Source organism: Amphiura filiformis, chromosome 5, assembly GCF_039555335.1.
Source record: "Amphiura filiformis chromosome 5, Afil_fr2py, whole genome shotgun sequence".
In the NCBI taxonomy this organism is placed as follows: domain Eukaryota; kingdom Metazoa; phylum Echinodermata; class Ophiuroidea; order Amphilepidida; family Amphiuridae; genus Amphiura; species Amphiura filiformis.
In genome coordinates, this window is record NC_092632.1 from 30,286,666 (window position 1) to 30,301,786 (window position 15,121).

General features: G+C 36.5%; 1 protein-coding gene across 1 annotated transcript; it reads left to right on the forward strand.

The window, feature by feature from the left end:
* The first annotated feature begins 5,355 nt into the window (after positions 1 to 5,355).
* Positions 5,356 to 14,640, forward strand: LOC140152128 (acyl-coenzyme A amino acid N-acyltransferase 1-like). Its single transcript, XM_072174424.1, has 10 exons — positions 5,356 to 5,696; positions 6,676 to 6,939; positions 7,089 to 7,102; positions 7,561 to 7,818; positions 8,506 to 8,675; positions 9,442 to 9,558; positions 10,571 to 10,656; positions 11,187 to 11,283; positions 11,793 to 11,994; positions 12,328 to 14,640. Exons 1-10 carry the CDS (start codon positions 5,593 to 5,595, stop codon positions 12,444 to 12,446), a joined length of 1,431 nt encoding a protein of 476 aa, XP_072030525.1. The 5' UTR covers positions 5,356 to 5,592; the 3' UTR covers positions 12,447 to 14,640.
* The last annotated feature ends 481 nt before the right edge of the window (positions 14,641 to 15,121 follow it).

The window sequence follows — 15,121 nt, forward strand, 5'->3', positions numbered from 1 at the left end:
AGCATGTCTTTCTGATATCAAATAATTTTCATTTTTTGAAAATGTCTAGGCCTAATACAAATTTTATGACAAATTATAAAAATTTGATATTTTTCAAATTTTTGATATATAACAGTCCTCAGTAAATTATATAAATCTAGTGATATATTTTAAAGTGTATGTAGCTGGGAGGAAAAGCCGACGGTCAATTGAAAATTTTGACCTTTCATATTGAAGATATGGATTTTTTTCCCAAAAGACCTTTTTTTGGTGTGTGTTTTTGGAAAAAAAATCCATATATTCAATACGAGAGGTCAAAATTTTCAATTGATCGTCGGCTTTTCATCCCACCTACATACACTTTAAGTATAAATCATCAGATTTATAAAGTTTACTTCAAGTACTGTTAAATATCAAAAATATCAATTTTTAATGATTTGCCATAAAATGTGTATTACATTGCGAATCAAGTTCAAAAAATCAAAATTATTTGATATCAGAAGGACATTCTTCGTATTCAGAATGCAATTCGATATGTCTGATGTGCTCTAATGTCCCAAAATAAATACTGTCCAAACGTTCATACCCCAGCCCTTAAGGGGGGGGGGCTGAAAAAAATGACAAATTTTCCTGGAAAAATTGAGTTATGCTTTTCTATGGGGTTGAATTAGACGAAGGTCCAGTTTTAAAAGTGACAAACTGGCCTATTCAAAACTCCACAGACTAGACATCTGGTTTGAGAGTGGTGAATGGCTTTATGCGTTTGGCTTTAATTTTAAACAAAAGGAACAAAAGAAAACTCAAACAAAAGAACTGACAAATAAAATGAAAGTTATGAAAAATATGGAGAAGCGAAAACTGAAATAAAACTGCTTTAAATAACGCTTCATTTAAAAAACCGTGTTGTCTCTTTGTCGCTTGTTGGAATCTTTTTGCGCCTTGTATAGGCCAGTTTGTCACTTTTAAAACTGGACCCTCGTCTATTTCAATTGCTTGTAACTTTACTTCTAGAGGTCACATTGGATTCAATGTGATGTCATAATGTGCAGGATTAGATAATGCATCTATTAAAAAAAAATTTACCACAATATTGTTCAGTTTTGAAATTGTGATTATTTTTCCAAGTGTAAGGATACTTTATTGGCGCAGTATACTTAAACTTCACGCTATTTCGTCATCATTAAAATATTTTTAATTTTTCTCGTGTACTATCTTCCAAAGCATTAATTGGCCAACATCCTTCCCCGCCCCCTATTGCAATGTTGATTTGGACAAATCGTCATCATTTCTACATTTCAGTCTCCCAACATTGAAAGATGGGGGGGGGGGAGTCTAAATTGAATGTGCATGCATTTTTCTACATAAGGTTTGCAGTATGTCTTCATATTTGAAGGGGTGTGAACTTATTTTTGGACACACCTCATGATAATGATACCCACACAGTTATCTGTCTCTACACAGATTATATTTTGATTGCAGTGACTGTTTCCTTTGTTAGCACATGTCAGTCATCTATGGTTACTGGACCATGTAAAACGAGAAATACTGCTAGCCCTATGAGACTGACTTTCCTGCCGCCTCAACCCGCCTGCCGCTGCGGCAAACAGCATGCATGGCGTATTGATCAACCAAGTCTTGATTCTGTCGGGGTGTCTGCAATGCACGTGCGTCACGCCGCTCAGCGGCAAGAGCGGCATGACAGTATGTAACCCGGTACCCAGCAAGGGGCTGTAGTAAATATGTGTACCCCAACGGGTGGTGAATCATGAAAAGGTGACTGCAAAAAGGCGGGCAAAAAGGATTCTCCAAATGTATCAGCTTGTATCTACATACTTGGAATCTACTTGTTTCCACCTCGATACACCCGAGCACACAGAACTTTCCAAACAGAGCGAGTTTATACTCTACGCAGTGTATTACTACACGGTTGAGTGCATAGCATCGTAAGAGCTCTGTGAGATCCGTGGAAAATAGAAATAATTATGTGATTGCTTTTCTTCAAAGTGTTCCCTTCATCCAATCAGAAATTTTTGTTATATCGAACGAACTTACACTTCCCCTAGCAAAAAACGCTTTTCATCATTAGGTCAACAGATCATGAACGCAATTCATGTTTTAAGGCCTATAGCAAGGCGAATGTGGTAAATCTGTTGAAAACGACCTTGAAAAATCCCAACACAATTTTTGAACAAAATGTAGGTTTTAAAAGTCAAAACCTCAAGTGTTCAACTTCAAATTAGAATAGTTTGCCACATCTCTGTATGAAATTACACTTAGTTTTTTAGGAATGCGGTTTTTTTTTCACGCATGATAGCCTACCCCATATTGTTAATGAACAACATCAATTTTGCAATGTCACTTTAATCGAAAATAAATATGGGAGGGGCTACTTGCGCAAAATTAACATAACTTAAAGGGGGCGCAACACTAAATAAGCGTCCCATAGGATAACGTGTGATTTCGGCCTACTTCGAGCCCCATTCCTGGCGTCCCTGCAATACTTGGCAAAATAAATTTGGTATCAAATTAAAGCTCTGTTTCTGTAGATTCCAAAACTTTTGTCGGCATATATCGATGACCGTTGACTTTTTTCGCTATTTCGCGGTGCAAAAAATATGGCCTAAAAATATACTAAATTCACCACTCACATTTCAAAATCGGAAGTTGTCTTCATCCGCCACAGAGAATTGCTTTTGAGATTAAATGTCTGTTTTTTTTCTGCATCTTATCATTGAAGACACCTGTCGAATTCATATGAGCTGATTTTGAGTGATTTAAAGTGAACATGTCGGTAGATATGGTCGTTACAATCTCATATTCACTATGGACTATATTAGCCGAATTTCGTTCTTACATAAAATGCGTAGTGATTTAGTGTTGCGCCCCCTTAAAGGTATTTAAAATGTTATTAACCCCTTTTTGTGCCAACGGCAACCCAGCACTTTATTGCTTGGGTTCTGTTTTCTGTTGTTTCTATAAGTAATTCATGGAGAAAACGGAAACTTGTAAAAATGTTGCAAAAAATTGATCAAAATGGTTATGACAAACAGAAATTCTAAAATTGGCCTGTGCAGATATCAGAAATATTGTGTTGATTTTGCATGTTAAGGTAAAATAGGTATGTTTTAGGTAAATAATTTTTCTGAATCTTGACTAGGAAGTTTTGCTGGTTCTCTTCACTAGAACACTTATCTTGGCAGGCTATGGGATCATGTGGGCAGACACACCGGGTACCATCCATGCTTTGTTGGAGTTCAGTATCTCCCCAGCAAACACAAAAACGTTTTAAAAACGTTTTAAATAAGTTATATTTTGGCTTTTGGTTAAGTTAAAAACGTTTTAATAACATTAAAATGTCGGGTTATATAAAGGTCATGATAACGTTTTAAAACGTTTTGTATGAAAACACACTACAACAATATTTTGAAATGTTTTCAAAAAATGTTATTGTAAACTATTTTTGCAAACATTTTTGCCAAATATTGTGTCAATACTTAAATAACATTATGTTGAAATATTTGAACCCATCAAACACAGAAATGTTCTTTAAATGTTTTTTCAAAACCTTTTAATAACATTTAAATGTCGGGTTATATAAAGGTCATGAAAACGTTTTTAAAACGTTATTGAAAATATTTTGGGCAAACATTTTCGCAAAATATTTTTTCAACTCCCCAAAATAACATTCTGTTTAGAATGTTTTTATCAAGTTTTCAAGAATGTTTTTGGAATGTTATTAAAACGTTTTTATACCATTTATATAACCCGACATTTAAACGTTTTCTGTAAAACATTTTTGTTTGCTGAGCTGAAGATTATCAAAAATGTTTTTAAGGTTATGAAAACGTTTTATACTCTTAATATACCCTTTATATAACCCGACATTTAAACGTTTTCTGACAACCTTCTATAACCTTTTGCGAACGATGTCGACAATGTTTTGTGTTTGCTCGGTCAGTATGTTGTATGGTATGTGGTCCAATATCTCTGGTGAGAGCTAGCTAGCTGCTGAGTTATGATAACATATTTAATTTACACATCTTACTCTATTCATGTTCCTAGTGGTCTGTCTGTGGTGGTCTGTTATCTTAATATGTGTTGGATAATTTTTAACTACATGTAACATGCTTGACCATGCAACATGCAGTAAACATGGTAAAAGTTGAATCCCTCACATCGAAGACCTGTGTTAATAAATAAGCAAGATCACTGAATATTGGAAATATGTACATTTCCCCGGACATTTCCTGGTAACACGATGATGACCAAAAGCTATTGATGCACACATCACTTTCAAATATTTGGGTCTATTTTTATGATGACAAATATGTCACAACTAGAATGAAGCTTTAGGGCATAGGTCCTAAAGTAATGATTGAATTTTGTAAGAATCAATTCTTGGCTTTAAAGGTGCTATTTTGGGGTTCAGTATGTGTAGGCCTGTAATATGTACTGGTACCTTTTGAAAAATAATATTTCTCGAAATTTAGCTTGTTAGTTTGTATGCTTAAATTCTCAAAAAACAAAAAGAGCTATGAATGAATTAATCTATACTATAAGGTGCGAACGTCGGTTGTTTTTTAGGCCACAAGACCATTTAGCAATCCATTATGTGGGGTATATGTGTAGGGGTGTTTGTACCCTAACAGAGTCTGCTTCCTACTCATGCCATCCAAACCTGGTGATAATAATATTTGAGTAGGAAGACAATACGTGAGTGGAGATATTTGAGGTCAAAGGTCATCTAGGTGTCAAATGAGGTCATTGTTGATTTAGATTAAGCGATGGGGGAAATTGCTCTCCTTTTTAAAAGTAAATTTCAATGTCAAACATTAACATTACCTAGTGATAATAATCTCTGCGTAAGAGAGCATCAGGTGAGTGAAAATGTTTTGAGGTCATAGGTCATATAGGGGTCAAATTTTGGAATTGTTCGTATTGGGCTTTAAGTTGGTGAACGTAAACCTGAAGAGGAGTAACAGCGTAAAGAGCATATGAATTGAAGTACCGTGAAGAATTGGAATGGAACTGATGTAATGACTGAATCCAACTGAGTCATCAGTATCTGGGAAAAAGTGCCTAATTTTTGGGTTTGAACCAACCGAATCTTGCCACTTCAAATTATTTCGACTATTTTTACAAAAAGAAATATGAAGTTACTCATTGTGAACAACCATGTCCCAGCACATCCCTTTTTAAAGGGATTTTTATTAGTGTATGAAATAGCTTTTATTGTGATTCACAACAGATCAGGAGGTAATGCATCCCTTGGTTTACACCAGTTTGTAGACTGACGTGGGCTATTGAATATTCAGTAATACCTGCCTGCCATATATACATGTATCGCAGGATACAACATGATGTGTTTACCGTAACCATATGAACTTTACCCTGCAGTACTGACCTGGACTTTACCGAATAAACAGCTATAAACCTGAGTTGTGTTTGAATGATGATACGTTGTAATTTGTTGTAGTCACAAGGAAAAGCTAGGAAACGGTTTTATAAGCCGTTCTGGGCCATTACCGCGTTGTTCTCCACTCCATGCACGTTGTCGCTATGTTGGATGCCCGAGGATAGATGGTTTAATAGTGGTTCAGAAGAGAACTAAGAATGAACTGGTTCCGAACGGTTCGGGGACTAACAGAATTGACACCTTTTCAAGCTCATCATGGAAGTACTCGATGTCGTCTACCTAGGCGTTTACCAAGGTTAAGGTGCGTTTAACAATGTTAAAGCCCACTTGGGTATTTCAGAAGTTATTGGGAATTGGGTCACATATTGTTTTCCTGTTCTATTCTTGCCGAGTACTTTCGAATCTCCTTTCCTCCTCGACCTCACTCCTACACTCCTAATTTCACATTATTCATATTTCTGAATAGAATCCCTAGGCATATTCATATCTTTTTGACCCCGTATTACTATTCGTTTTGATGAGATATTTGTTCATCATTTTGATAAGGTATGTTTATATCACTTTGAACCGACAATCACAGATCAAAATGGAAAGTAAATATTTACAAGATTTCCAACTCATTGACAAAATTTCATTTTGAAAAGATTCTATATCCCCCTCGGAGAAGATAAACTCGATCATTTTTAATAGGAATTCATTGTATAGAGATTATCCGATACAATAGTGTTTATAACACTATCTGTAGTATTATCCATTTATGTTGTATTCAATCATGGAAGACAGATAATTTAATTGAGGCTGATCAATGACCTCAGTGAATGATCTCGACATGTCATTTTGATGAGTTATTTTGAATAGAAATCTGTTCAATCCCCATTGGAATAGTCTGCCTTGTCAACTTTTGAGAAGTTTCTATTCAAAAATGAATAGATCGTTTAACTGTTTAAGAGTGTGTCTCCTCTCCCCCCCCCCTCCTCTCACCGCCGCTCCTTATCTCCTCCTTTCCCGTCTCCGTTCCCTCACCTCTTACTCTCCTCGCGCTCTCCTATCGTCTTTCGGTTGAAGGTATGTGTCACAGTCTGGGTACCTTTGCCGGGTACTTTGCAGCGATTTTGGTATATCGAATATATAGAACGCTGCAAACTACATGCACTATGAAAATATTGGAATTAGGATTATATGAGGAAAGTGAATGGATATTATTTTAGTATAACAACTTTTTTCATATCCCGAGTGTTCTGGAAAATGTGTAAATTTCTCTCTTTGCCGTTCTTTTGTAGATCAAGTGTGCTTTTTCTTTGTTCCAACAATCTAAAATTCACAACTATGGCGCCACGAATCAAAGTCACTCCCGCTTCAGCTCTTGTAGATGATAAAGTGGCGACAGTGATTACGGGATTGGAACCTGGGTCCACTGTTACCATAAGAGCTCAGATGCAAGAGAGGAAGATGAGGTTTGAATCGCATGCTCATTACATAGCCGATTTGGATGGAAAAGTTGATTTCAATGAGCGACCATCTGTCGGCGGCAGTTATGTAGGAAAGTATTTTCCCCTTTTGATTAGAACTGTTTGAAAATACAAGGTCCTTGTACAGTTGTAGTCATCTTCTCTCCCTTTGGCTTATTCTGGGGCAGAGGGGGCAAATTCTCCTCAGTCATAACTCTTTCCCCGAAAAGTTCTACTTTTTATAGCAATTCTGCACAAAGTTTGTTGATCCTCCCCTACCCCAATTCACTTTTCCCCCAATTCCCCCACCCCGGAAAAAAACAATTTCTGGTGCTGCCAATGTGCAAGGTTCTGTCTTACTGAAAAGACGGTATGTCGAACCATTATCTTAGCTTTAAGTTCAATTCGTCGCCTTGCATCGCTGGTCCGACTCACCAGTTCTCATTGTCATCGGTGATACCTTTTCCCCCGTCTTTGATATCTAATATGCCTAAGCATGCTAAGGCAAAAAAAAAAAAGAAAAGACAAACACCAAAAACAAAGACATATTTTGGGGAAACTCGAGGTCCCAAAAAGACGTTCTGAAAAGAAATCCTGGATTTGGAACATGTGGAAAGCATGCATACGCCTATTTGTGCTAGATTGTACAACATAATCATGATAATGTCATTTGTTTTGCGTTCGACCACTAAATATTTCTATAATTGTCTTTAACAGGAATAGAACCTATGGGGCTCTTTTGGAGTATGCTCCAATCACCAGGTCAGCGACAAGGATTGAGATTTGCCAAATTAGACGTGGATTCACCAATTGATGTCAATTTGTCCTTACACAAAGGATTTCAGGACATTGCAACAATAAACAATTCTGTTCCAATGGCTAATACTGGAATAGAAAGATGGTATAAAGCGGATAATGTGGAGAGAATACCTGTGCGGTTCGGTAAAGTCAGAGGAATGATGTTAAAACCAAAAGGTAATAGATAATCAGTGTGGTTTGTAGCAATGACTTTACACATGTTAGAGGAGGTTGCCGGTGGAAAACCAGTAGTCTGAATTTCCCATCTGCTATAAAGTCCAATGATAGTAGTTCTATGAAACATATCCATGTACAAAAGATATCAGGTATTAAAAAGTATTATGCCCTGGCCTTTAAGTTTCAAACTAGGCCCTGACCTTTAAGTTTCAAACTAGGCCCTGACCTTTAAGTTTCAAACGCATTTTCTTCAAAACATACTTTGGATATACAACTTGTTTTCATTCGTTGAAACGGCAATGTATTTCTTTTTCTTAATCGAATAGTAGTACTTACAGACATATTCACCACAAAAAGTTACACAAAATATTTCGTATAGCCCAATCTTTTATGTCCACAAAACCGCTCTGTAATTCATATAGCCAGCCATAAGCTGCTGGGGAAATATGGTTGTAATTTTGGTCCAGGTAAAAAAAAATCGTGACTTTTTAGTATCGATCCGGGAGGGCACTCACATGTCTCAGCTAAACAGGTATGTCATGTGCCGCGGCGCGGTGACGACCTCCTTTTTTAGTGCCGGTAGCTCCAGACCCGAAAAAACCCTTAATTCATTGGTCGCCGACTCTCAGTATCGACTGACGACTGATGAAAAGAAGCGTTTTATTGTATTGTCATCATAATCTATAGGTAAAGGTCCATTTCCAGGAGTCATAGACATGTTTGGTTCTGTCGGTGGTCTACTTCAATTCCGTTCAGCTCTATTAGCGTCAAGAGGTTTCGCTGCATTTACCTTACCATTTTTTGGATATGAAGACCTACCGACATCTACATGGGATATAGATATGGAATACTTTCAGGTGAGGTCTCAAACTTGAACCTAAATAAAGCTGAAGTTATATAATTCAATTGCTGTAGCCAATTTCGTACGGTTTGGGAGCAGACCATTTCTGCGCCAAAGCCTAAGAATTGTCAAGACTCTGCAATTTTGACACTTGTTTAATTATCGTAAAAACTCGATAGTTAGTATAATTTAAACAAATTATGTGCTTACTATCGAGCGCTTTTAAAACATGCAAACATGAAGTGTCCCATCCACAAAAGTGTAAAGGGTTTTGATCAAATCATTGAAACACATAGTTATATACGAACAAGTAAATCTGCAAATTTGTGTCTGAACCCCATTAGCCCAGTTGGTAAAGCGCCGGACTTTGGTACAGTTTCATGTTTTCAAAAGTGCTCGATAGTAAGCACATATGCTAACTATCGAGTTTTTACCATGTTTATATACGGTATACCAGAATTTTGACAATTCCCGAAATTCATTTGGGGCAGAACGATTTTGATTTTTGTTAATCACTCGTGGCTAACAGTAATTGAACTCCCGGTTCAAGTATTATACTATTCAGAGTACCTGTATTTGCAAAAATTGAACTCCCGGTTCCAGTATGATATTAGTCAGACCTTTATTTGCAGGGGTAGAATTCAAGGATGGTAAAAAGGAAAGTGCTAGCTAGAAGAAAACACCAGAATCTTACGCACCTCCTCTGTAATTTGACCGCTCCAAGTTTTCGGTACAATTACAACAATACCTGCCTGTCTTTTGTTGCTATCATTTTGTTATAGGATGCAGCAGAATGGCTGTCCCGCCAACCTTATGTAATTCCAGGTGGTGTAGGTGTTCTGGGTGTTTCACTTGGAGGACAAATTGCCCTGACGATGGCTTCCTATTTCCCCGAAACGGTTAGTGCATGTTACTAATGTTCTAATAATGCGTACAAGAGTGTTCATATATATTTTGGTGTGGGGAGTGGAAATGTTGAAACTTTCGACGTCGACATTTTTTTAAATCCCTTTAGATGGTTAATTAATTCGCAAAATTTCAACCATGTCTATCTTTACGCGTATCCTAAAATTTGCTGACTCCAATGCCCCGGGGGGGGGGGGCACTTCAATATGAAATGAATATAGGTGTAGGGCTGGCACTTTCGCACTAAGGGGCATTCGGTGAGAGCAAAATGTAAAAAATATGGGGTCATTGGGTGAGAGCATGATTTTTGGCATTCGGTGAGAGCAAAATGTAAAAAATATGGGATCATTGGGTGAGAACATGACCTTTTTTTAAAAGGAATCTTTGGGTGAGAGCCGAAACAGCGCCGCAAAAACCTCGAAAATCGAATTTCCAGTTCTAAATGGCTTCAAATTTCATTGTTTTTTCAAAATAAGTAACAAAATCAGTGATAAATGAAAGTTGCTGTTCAAATTGAACTTGTAAGGGTCTTTGGGTGACAGATCAAATGGAAAAATAGGGGTCTTCGGGTGACAGAGCATGTGTTCGTAAAAAAATATGGGGTCTTTGGGTGACAGCGGTGCTGGAAAAGGGGGTCTTAACAGCCCTACATACGCATCACCTCCAAAGTTGGAGTGCCCCCCCCCCCCGGCAATGCCCCTTCCAAGGACTGTTCAGACTACCAGAGCAGGGGCGTAACAAGGTTTTGTGGCGCCCTTGGTGATTGAGAATATAGAATGTGTCCTTTCTGAGTGGGGAGCCTGCCAATTTTGCAAGAGGGTATACAAATCTCTATCTCTTAGTAAATCTAAATCTTTTATACGAAATTGCATGCGGAGCGAGCAAAAAGATTAAACAATTATTATTTCAAAAATTGGGTCACTCATAAATATATATATGCGTGTGTCTGTTTTAATTTTCAATGTGTGTGCATTGTGTTTCTTTTCTATTTAATTGTCCTTTCAGATTAAAGCCGTTGTTAGCATTTCTAGTCCATGTGCAAATTTATTTCCATCATTCAGATACAAAGGCGAATATCTACCACCACTGAGGTATGTTATTATACCAAACATGTAGTCACTGGTTATTTTAGAGCTTATTTCCAAACCGTGTCCAAACACACACATGTGTCTGATCAGAGCTGGTCTGATTTACCTGTGCGATATTGCTATGGGTTGTGATGCTGTAGGTATTATAATTTCAGTTGGATGCACCAGTGCAAAGCAAAAAGTGAACGCACAGTAATAATACTGTGTGAGGCCTTAATTTGAGTCTGCATATTGTTAACCAGCATTGTTGTGGTAAATAATGGCTTGTTGATGGTACAACTAAACTCATTGTTGCTAAATGCTAATGTCAAACTTGGCAAAGTATAAATTGTGATTGTATCACACAAGTAAATGAGAAATTTGTGGTTGTGGACTTAACACCGCGGTTTGTAAATAAGCTCTTCATAAAACTTAATAATAATTTTATGGGCATATACTCACCTTTACAAAATATTCGAGTCCAGATCATTCAAGGTTACACCACATTGTTTTTTTATCGTATTGCTTTTGATGCGTAAACTTGTGATTCTTAGATACGACCCTGCTCGGAAAGTGGAAGGTGAACATGGTATGATAACAGGTGTATGTCCCGACGATATACGAACTACTCCAGAAAACACAATAATTCCGGTAGGTTTACTTATAGATTGAGCTACGTTCTATGAATCTTGAAAGTTAAATTTTTTATCCTACCAACAACTTAATACGACCAAACGGATGATTTTCCCCACAATCTAATTCGTAAAATTTTGTTGCTGATGGCGTCTGATTTAGGTTAGTCGGTGTGGAGTGGGCAAACCTTTCCCAAGCCAATCAGTCAACTTTTTTTCATAAATAAGCCGTTGCCATAATATAATGTCAACTTGCAACATGCCTTTACGCACAAACTACAAAAAGAATATGAAGAAAATCCCAACCCTTTTTCCATCTCCCGCACGGTGAGACTGTTTAGCTTCCCAACATAAGCTTTACACGCCTGGAGAGGTAATAGAAATGGTGAGGTAATGCATTTTTTTTTTATTAAAGTGATTGATACGATGACCACCCGAAACCTCATGCTCAGGCATGAGTCGAACCCCAGACAGCTGCGCTAACGTGTTATCACCTAAAATTATACTTTGAAACTTTGAATATTTCAGATAGAAAAATCTCAGAACTTGCTCTTTCTGGTCGGACATGCCGATGTAAATTGGCCAAGTCTTTTGCACGCCCAGGAAGCAATTAAGAGGTTAAAATCACACGGGCATAGGAATCACGAGCTTGTAAGTTATCCAGGAGCTGGGCATCTAATTGAGCCTCCGTATTCGCCGTTTTGCAGGTGTTCGTTTCATCGAGATTTCGGTATGTCATAATCTATTCTAGTTTCCCGTCTGGAAAGTTTCAATGCTTGGTTAGAAAATGGAATATAATTCAATCATTTCAATTCCTTAAACATCATAAGAGTTGCTTTGTTCACCACGGTCACAGACGATTAAGGACGAATTCGCGAAAAGCGGACAGTGAAATTGAGATGACTTATATCCCATCCGACACACTTTAATGTAAATTTGACAAGACAAAGTGCATGGACAAATTGTAATTATTTTCGTATTCCTAGATGCTCTTCTCAAACAAAGCAGGGGTTGTTTGAAAGATTTATCAATCTATTGTTTATCAACCTGTTTTTCTTTTCAGGATATTTACTGGACTGGGGAGGAAATATGATAGATCATGCAAGAGCACAAGAGGATGCATGGCCAAGAACGCTGCAATTCTTACGTAAACATCTCAGGGAAGCAAAGAGTAAATTGTGAACATAATTCAACAAGAAGTCGGTTATAGAATCACAATCTCTTATATCATCCAAATTTACTTCTACCAAAGACTTTGCCGTTAATGTTTCAAGAGCAGAGAAGGCACATTTTGTGATCGTACTGCAGATTCATAAACTTCATAACACAAGAGAAAGGGAAAATTGTTTGCAGACTCATACCTTTTCAGCTACACTTCTTCACTTTTATTTTGCACATAATTACAGAATAACAGGTAACCGAGTCATTACAAGTGCTGTGATATCTAAACTATTTATTGAGTTCAGTTGGGAAACATGTAATACAATGCAATTTTCCCGGGCAATTTTACTGTGTGTGTTTTTTCACATTGGATAATGACGTAAGCAATGTACTAGAGAGGTATTGTGAGTATACCTCATACCAATTAAACTACAGCATTATGCTTACTCATATGTTAAAATTTCTGCAAAATATTTGTCAATTAGACAAAGTTCAACGCTGAAGCTCATGAAATAAAAGTCGAAACATTTGTGTTACGTTTTTCTTTTGCTGACAAAAGTATTTACATGGGCCAATCTGTCAATGTCAGCTCCTGTTCTCCTTTGATGCTTTTTTATTGTAGATATATTATTAAATTATCACTGATCGGACCTGGCCGCGAGCTCTTTGTCATTCACTACATCTGCCGTACAATTTAAGTGCAGTAATGGAGAGCGTTGATAATGCATTTGTGATATTTGCCTCCGCCGGGAATTGAACCGGAGACCTTTTGCACCAGAGTTAAAGACCTTTTTACCACTGAGACACGCTGCTTGCAAATTATTACTCTTGCATAACATCTGTTTTCATATCATAAGCTTAACAGTTATTATATTCTATTTACAATATTTAGATTGACAGATAGATACAATAACAATTACTGTTTTATTTCTTGTAGATACAATAACTGTCACTATTTTACAAACATGAAGAAATAATGTTATATTTTACAAATTGTTTTCATATCATAAGCTGGACAGTATATTTATAATATTTAGATTACAGATAGAGACAATAACCATTACTGTTTTATTTATTGTAGATACAACAACTATCACTATTTTACAAACATGAAGAGATAATTTTATATTTTTCTTAGTATAACGGTCCAGTATAGAAGACATGCAGCCAAAACTGCCTTCTGTTAAATTCTCTTAAAGGAAGGTGACCTGATATATTTGGAAAGTCAAATTCTTTAAAACTTATGTATAACATAAACTGTTTTCCCTTTCAAGCATTCATGCAAAAAGATCATGTAAATGTTCCTTGTAAATGCGACTAATTCTTTATGGAATTACTGACATTTAATACAGCGTAAAACTGGTAGTCTACAGTGTTTTTATTAATGATAGTCATCATGATTATGTAATAAATTGATATCAAATGAAAGGTCCTATTTTTCTCATTAACATACTGAAATTAGGAGTTCCAAATCGGTGTATTTCCGAAGATATCATCAAAAACTGCTGAATTAGTCGAAAATGTGATGTACCACATTTGAGACTAATTCGACAGTTTTTTTGAGATTTCTTCGGAAATTTTGATAGGGTAAAGTTGGGGATGCGACTGTCAATCAGGTTACCCACCTTTAATAGCTTAAAATTAACGAAGACCTGTATATAAGGTGTAATTCATACCTTGTAATGCAAGAAATTGCTAAAAATATGTGGAAAAGGGTTAATTTTGACCAAAATGAACAAAGTCAATAAAACATGCATTTTATGCCCAATTATGAATTTCAAGGTCATAGGTTAAAAAACCATAGGTCAGAAAAATGTTGTAGTTGACCTTTTCGACCCAAACATCAATCTTAATAAATTTATACTATCCATGACGCATAAGTCATTTTTCATCTAGGGGCTAAATTTTAAACCTCACCCGATTGGGCTTAAACTTGGTGAAAGCACAAATTCTCCATATCATGGAAGCATGAAATAAAAAATTGAAATATCTGAATAGCTCAAAGCTATATCTGACTATCTCCTTTGTATCTATAACTTTAAAGCTATCTGCATACCTTAAAAGCTATATATAAATAGCTTAAAAGCTTAAAGCTTAAAAGCTATTCAGATATTTCAGATTATAAGTTTGGATATTAGTATGATATTATGGATAATACAACTAGGCATACTATTTGTTTTTTACAAATTCACAAAATCACCTTTGGGCGACTAAAAACATTAAGGTGCGGGATTGTATTTAAATAGTCTTTAAATATTTTAATATCCAAAAAATTTGAAATATCTGAATATCTTAAAAGCTATTCAGATATTTACAGTATATTAAGATTATTTGGATATTACACTGCAAATTTTCCCGAACACATGACGCTTCTCAGACGCGTCCGGGGTGTTCATAATTGTCTCTTTAGAACACTAGTGTTTTTAAAAATATGATAAGCCTAGCACATTAGTGTTCTTTTAGTATAATGTAGAACACACAGTATTGATCAGACGTGTCACAAGTGTTCTGAATGATTATATTGAATACTGGTGTTCAAAAATGGAACGCATGAGGTAATGATACCGATGTGGATGAGCAGATAGAGGCGTTGGAGAGCTGCGACGTGTCAGCGAGAAATACACGGTGCTCCTTTGAACTTAGGAGGGATATAAGTGACTACAACAACAATGGCGATGCAACGTGGAAACGCTATT